This window comes from Geospiza fortis, unplaced genomic scaffold (assembly GCF_000277835.1).
Source record: "Geospiza fortis unplaced genomic scaffold, GeoFor_1.0 scaffold353, whole genome shotgun sequence".
Taxonomy (NCBI): Eukaryota; Metazoa; Chordata; class Aves; order Passeriformes; family Thraupidae; genus Geospiza; species Geospiza fortis.
Genome location: NW_005054473.1, coordinates 794,613 through 801,492, shown reverse-complemented (window position 1 = coordinate 801,492; position 6,880 = coordinate 794,613). Strand labels below are relative to the sequence as shown.

Sequence of the window (6,880 nt, the reverse complement as noted above, 5' to 3'; positions counted from 1 at the left end):
CATTGTTTGGTGCTGGGCTGATGGTTGCACTTGATGATCTTGGAGGTCAATTCCAACCTTAACATTTTTTGATTCCATGATTCTGCATGGGGGCCAGGGAGCAGTGGGCAGTGAGTGGGGCTCAGTTGGGTGGAGGGACCAGTGCTGGGTCCTCTGGCTGAGATGTGGCCAAAAGGCTCAGTGTGGGATGGGCTCCGGCCCTGCAGCCCTGGGCTATCACCTCTCCACCTTTTTCCCTGTCTCCATCTTCAGTCCTTTCATCAGCAGCCAGTGACTCCTTGTTTCCCCTTCCTTCCACAGAGACCCTGATGGACTCCACCACGGCGACAGCAGAGCTGGGCTGGACGGTGCATCCTCCCTCAGGGGTAAGGCATCACCTGACGGGGACCTGGAGCTGCTCTGGGGTCTCTTCTGCACATGAATGTGGCAGGCCTGGCCCAGGAAAAGTCAGGCACTGATGCAAAGTGCCTTGGCCATGTGGAAAGAGCACAGTTGAGGTTTCCAGTAGTTTTCTAGGAAATGATACTCCAAAAAATACCCCAGTGATGGTGGGATGTACTTCCCACCCCAAAGAGTCACACAGTGTGGTGCTAGAGGAATCACTGTCTCCATAGAGCTGGCATGCAGCCACCTAAAAAGGAGGAGAGGAAGAAACAATATGCCAAGGCCACCATCATTTGTCCCCAGTGTTCTCAGTTGTTATTCCATTGCCTGTCACTTGTAGCAGGATGAGTGCATTAGGCTCAGGTCCTGAAAGGACTGGCATCCCACAGAGAGATGTTTGCTGGCTCAGCACAACTACCTGTCTTCATTACCAGGGCCAGGTGTGCCCTGAAACATGTTCAAAGACCACCCTGAAGAAACTCCTTTAAAGAAGAGCTTGGGCAAGGCAGTGCATCAGGTTCATCCCCCAGAGGGTGCAGGCACTGCCCAGGCTCCCCAGGGAATGGGCACAGCCCCAGGGCTGCCAGAGCTCCAGGAGTGTTTGGACAATGCTCCCAGGGATGCACAAGGTGGGGTTGCTGGGGTGTCTGGGCAGGGCCAGGAGTTGGACTCAATGATTCCTGTGGGTCCCTCCCAACTCAGAACATTGTGTGACTCTGTGATTTCTGCACCATTCAACTCATGGGAGAAAACCAGAGTGGAGCCACCTCTGTGTCCCACGTGGGGCATCAAGGTGCTTCAGAGCATCCTGCCCACCTCTGGCTGTGGAACCAGCAGCAGCCCACAGTGTCCAACCCCCCAGACATGTCCCCTTGCACTTGGGTGGCCCAATCCAGCCTGGCCAAAGTCTGGAGATTCTTCCCATGTCCGTGCATGGCAGTGGTGGCTCAGGCTCTGTCCTGCCTTCCATCCACCCTCTGCAGGGGCTGGATGAAGACGTTTCTGTGGCACTCACCCCCAGGCTGACAGCATGCCCCCGATCTGAGCCGACTTGGCAGAAGAAAAGAAAGAGCCCAGGACAGCCTTGTCTGGGAGATTAAACCGAGCCGTGCAGCGTGGCCACGGTGCCGCGCCAGGCACGGGCACTGCCCATCACCATGAGAAAGGGCAGAGCTGCCCGGCCCCGCCAGTGCCTGCCGAGGGGGATGACGGGCACACAATGCAGGGGAGAAGAGGTCAAGTCTCTTTCTCTCGTGGCCCAGCCTTTCTTGTTTGCGGTGTTTCCATATGTGAAGCACGCCCTGCTCCCGCTCCCCAGCCCGGCCGTAATGAGGCCGGGGCCTGCTGGAAGCCTCTCCCCGGGTTATTGTGCTGCTGCCTTCCTTTGAGCTCCCGGCATGTTAATTAGAGAGCCAAGAGAAAGGGAGAGGCTTCTCATTAAGCGTCGAGGAAGCGCAGGGGCTGGTGCACGGGGGTGACTTTCTCTCCCATCTGGGAAAAGGGAAGTCTGGAGCCAGCCACTCACTGTGGCAGGGATGTGGGAGGATGCTGGGGATCCCGAGCCTGGCCCCCAGGATGCTCCCAGGCCCCCATCAGGGTGGAGATGCCCATCTGGACAGTGCCATGCAGTCCCAGTGGTTGGTGGGATTGCCTCCTGTCTCCACCTTTGAGCAGGGCCCTGAGGGGATATATGGGCACATCGTGTCCTGCTCTGTGTTCATCCTGGGTGACAATTCTGCGGTGCCTTCATGGCCTCATGTCCACAAGCAGGACAAGGCAGTGCATCCCACTCAGAGGTGGCTGGCCAGGTTGGATGCAGCCAGCATCACCTGGAAGACAGAAGCTGCTGTGTGCTTCTTTTTGGGGATTATTACAGACCCCAAAGCCCAAACAGTTGCTTTATGTCTGGCTCTGAAACTCTTGTGCCATTCATATAGGTCCCCAAGCCCTGCCTCCATCTGCTGTTCATCCCAAGCCCCGGAGACCCTCATTCCACCATGTGCTGCTCCTGCCTGACCAAGGCTGAGCTCTCTGGGCTCGTGTCCTTACTCTCCCTGGGGGCTGGGCAGGTGTGGGTGGGGGGGTCCCTTGGTCTTCGTAGCTGCCAAGGTGGGTGTCTGGCGTGGTCCAGGTGAGGGAGAGCCGCATCAGAGGCAGGGCAAGGGGAAGGAATTGCTTCCACATGCCTTGATTCCCTCACTCCCCTCCCATCCAGTGCCCTGAAAAGCAGGGAGATCCTACAATTTTCCACTAACACACCAAATTTATTTCTGGAAAACAAAGCAAATGCTCCGGCTGTGTTTTGCAAGGATGCTCTTCTTGTCCCCCAGCCCTGGCAGCAGATTTACAGCTACTGCCAATATGAAGTGGTTGGAGCTGTTGGGGATCTTCCCTGACAGCCTTCTGTTGGGCTGTGAGCCTTGATGTGCTAGGAGCAATCTGTCTCCCATCTCCTGAGCCTCTTTCCCCAGTCCTGGGTGCCCTTGTGAGGCCATTTACAACCTGAGAGGCTGGGGATGCTCTGCTCCTGCAGGATTTTCCCTGGATTTAGTCCTGGCACTGGTGCTGGATCTGGGCTGTGCTGCTGCCCTGCCCTGGGTGTTGTGATCCTGCATCCAGGGAAGGGTTTTGCTTGGGGTGTAACATCCATGGGAAACAGCTCGGCTTCCAGTTGAGTTTTCTGAACAAATTCAGAAGGAGCAGTTCCAGCTGGCTGGGACTGTGTCACACGCCAGCAGGGTTCTGGTCCCTGTTGCCAGCATCACACAGGTGCCCTGGGTGGGGATGGGACTGCAGGGAGATGCTCTGCACTCTGGCAGGGGCTGGGCAGGAGGAGATGCTCTGTGAGCTGAGGGTTCTCCTCCCACAAAGACCCTTCCCTGCTGGTGCTCCCCACAGAGGAGCAGTGGCCAGTTATAGGCTGCAGCTCATGCCCTGCATCCCCCTCTCTGAAATGTCCCCATCCTACACAGAATGGAGACAACAAGCACTGGAGGATTTGGGAAAAAACAGCCTGGGGAAAGGGCAGAGAGCTGGAGAAGGCCAGATGATGTCACAGCAGCCCTGAGCTCTGTGGGGACCCAAGGGGACAGCTGGAGCTCTGTCAAGGGGGTTTAGACTGGATGTTAGGAAAAGGTTCTTCCCCCAGAGAATGCTGGGCACTGCCCAGGCTCCCCAGGGAATGGGCACAGCCCCAAGGCTGCCAGAGCTCCAGGAGTGTTTGGACACCACTCTCAAGCGCAGGGTGAGATTGTTGGGGTGACTGTACAGGGCCATGAGGTTGACTTGATGATCCTTGTGGGTCCTTTCCAGCTCAGGATGTTCTCTGTAACTCTACGGAGCTTCCTCCAGAGCTGGCAGACTCAGTCAGCTGGGGAGAGCTGGGCAGAGCTTCCCATGGGGAATCTGTCAGCTCTGAGCTGTCTTGCTGAGAAGGATGTTGCTGTCATGGCACAGCTCATAGGCATGTCTGCATCCCAGAGATCCAGTTCAGGACAGCTGGGGTTGGGACCTGAGCACACCTGCTGGAGGAGCGCCAAAGCATTTGACTGTCAAAGGGGCAGGGATGAGGGCTCCAGTGGGGCTTACCCAGCACCTCCCTTTTTGGGAATGCAGCCGGATTGGCCATGGTCCCTCCTGCCCCTGGGAAGAGGCCCTGGCTGCAGCCAGGCAGGAGGTTTCATAGCTTATGAGGAAGCAGGTCCTGTTGCTATGTCTGTAACCAGCACTGGTGGCAATCTCTGTGCTAAAGGCACTGTGTTCCTTTGCCAGAGGCACAGCAGTGCAGTGCAGCCATGGGCACAGTCCCTATTAAAACCATTTCTGCAGAGCAGTGGCCTTGCTGTCCCTCCAGCAGCAGAGAGGCTTGACCCTGAATGCAGGCGTGGAGCATGGTGCTAGTGGCAGCAAGGTGGCCTGAGGGGCCCCTTTGTCTGCACAGTGTGGAGCCTGCCTGGGGCACGGTGTGGGTCAAACCCTGCCCAGGCAGGCACAGGGCACCTGCAGGGGGGTGCTGGGAGGAGATGCTGGGCACTCTGGGACAGCCTGTGGGATGGGGTGGGCACAGAGAGGGCAGCTGGGGCTGGCAGAGCCTACGTGGCCCATCGTGGTGATGCAAAGAGGTGAGCAGGGTGGGGAGCACCCCTTCAGAGCAGCCCCTGACTGTGTGTGTCCTGCCCGCAGTGGGAAGAGGTGAGTGGGTACGATGAGAACATGAACACCATCCGCACATACCAGGTGTGCAACGTCTTTGAGTCCAGCCAGAACAACTGGCTCCGCACCAAGTACATCCGCAGGCGAGGAGCACACCGCATCCACGTGGAGATGAAATTCTCTGTCCGGGACTGCAGCAGCATCCCCAATGTCCCAGGCTCCTGTAAGGAGACTTTTAACCTGTACTATTTTGAGTCAGACTTGGACTCGGCCACCAAGACTTTTCCTAACTGGATGGAGAATCCTTGGATGAAGGTGGACACGATTGCTGCTGATGAGAGCTTCTCACAGGTGGACTTAGGTGGACGGGTGATGAAGATCAACACTGAGGTGCGCAGTTTTGGGCCCGTCTCCAAGAACGGTTTCTACCTGGCCTTCCAGGACTATGGGGGCTGCATGTCCCTGATTGCCGTCCGTGTCTTCTACCGCAAATGTCCCCGTGTGATCCAGAACGGGGCCGTCTTCCAGGAAACCCTGTCGGGAGCAGAGAGCACCTCGCTGGTGGCAGCCAGGGGCACGTGCATTGCCAATGCTGAGGAGGTGGACGTGCCCATCAAGCTGTACTGCAACGGTGACGGCGAGTGGCTGGTGCCCATTGGCCGCTGCATGTGCCGGGCTGGCTATGAGTCCGTGGAGAACGGGACCGTCTGCAGAGGTAACCACGGGCTCTCCTCTGCTGGGGGCACTCGGGATTTGCATCTGGGATCTGCATGAACCGTCTGGGAGGGAGCTCCTTGGGCAGGGGTGGCAGAGGGGCATGTGTAGAGGCTGACTCTTCCCCAGCTCCTCACTTCCTGCCCCAGGCTCATCCGTCCATTGCAGAGGTTGTCCATGACCTCCAGGCCCCCAGAGCCGCTGCGTTCAGGGCTGGTGCCTGTTGCTGGTGCCATCCATGCTCTCCAGGTTTTGGAGGCACACACATGTGGTGCATGTTACCAATCTGCAGTTGCCTCCCAAAATACTGGGGCTGTTATGCTGTTGGTTTTGCTGTGTGCTTTGGCATGGGCTAAATCTCTTCTTGGATGAGGGGAGTGGGAATGCAGGGTCCCAAAAGGGTGCAGTGGGAGAGAGCAAGTTGTCTACAGTGTTTTTCTGGTGAGGTGCAAATGACCCAGGGCAGGAACATGGTCATGGCCTGTTCAGAGCTACCTGGCCCCTGTGCTCCTCAACAGCCAGAGGTTTCCTGCCCTATAAATGTTCTGCTCTGTAGATGTTCTGCTCCCCCATAGATGTTCAGAGCACACTCTGAGTGCCTGCTGAGCTCAGCTGAGCACCATGGAGCCAGCCTGGTCTCAGGCCAGCAAGAGGCTCAGCCCCCCCCTCCCTGAGCTGAGGTCTGTGCCCCTGTCCAGTCATACATGGGCTCGGGAAGGTTGAGAAGGGAGCTCCTGGGGTTGCTGGGAGGGAGGTGGGGACTCCAGAGCTGTGTGATGGGCACCTGCAGCTGTGCATGCGCGGAGCAAACCACAGAGTTTGGCAAACAGGATCTTTTTCCCCTGTCCTGGCTGAACCTCCAAATCCCTGTGTGGTTCCGATAGCATTGGCACACTCCAGGCAGAGCCAGGGCTTCTGAGATCCATTACAGACATGTTGGTGGCCACTGCAGAGCCAAGGGAGGAGCCGTGTCTCCTCTCTTCTGGCTGTGTAGGGTTGGCCAGGTAGAACCAAAGCATGGGGAAGGTGCTGGTAGTGGCAGACAGACACACTGGAGAGGGGAATGGACCATCTGATTGTGCTCAGTAGGGACTGCAGGCTGTATGGTCCCCTTGGAGAGGGCTCCATGTCTGCTGCTAGTGGCTGGGCTGCTCATGCACCAAAATTCAAGTCCTGGTGTGCTGTGGGGATCATTTAATATCCATTATTTCAGCTACTCCATGCTTAGCCACTGAACGCCTCTTCCCACCGAGCTCGGGCAGATCAAGTGTCTTACAGCCTTAGCAGGGAGGGGATGGGGACAGCAAGGAAGCACTGCTGGAAACTGAGCCTGGCTAATGCCTGCCTCGAAGGGCAGACGGGGCTTTTACAACTCCCAAGTGAAGCATCCGTAGCAACACCAGAGAGCCCCAGTGATTCATGGCAGCTTTTCCATCTCAGCCTGTTTGTTCCCAGAGCAGACCCAGCCTGCATAGTGCTTTGCTCTGATGCAGCCGGGGTTTCTCGGGGAGCTCCCCGGTGCCACTGCTCCCCCAGCCGAGGGGCAGTCCCCTCGCATGGCCCGGGAGGGGCTCCCGGGGCCGCTCCTGCAGAGCCCTGTGCCCGCAGGGCTGGGGCAGCAGAGCAGGCA

At 57.7% G+C, this 6,880-nt stretch overlaps 1 protein-coding gene across 5 annotated transcripts in view; it reads left to right on the top strand.

Moving 5' to 3' along the window:
• Positions 1-304: 304 nt before the first annotated feature.
• The window catches only part of EPHB2 (EPH receptor B2), an 89,758-nt gene continuing 83,182 nt past the window's right edge, over positions 305-6,880 (top strand). For 3 of the 5 annotated variants that reach the window (XM_031062910.1, XM_014309977.2, XM_031062909.1), the window contains exons 1-2: positions 305-365; positions 4,567-5,251. In XM_031062910.1, coding sequence (XP_030918770.1) covers positions 309-365; positions 4,567-5,251 — 742 coding nt within the window. In that variant the 5' untranslated portion in view covers positions 305-308. The remainder of the gene's footprint in view (positions 366-4,566; positions 5,252-6,880) is intronic. The other 2 variants (XM_005428162.2, XM_014309978.2) reach the window with 1 other exon arrangement.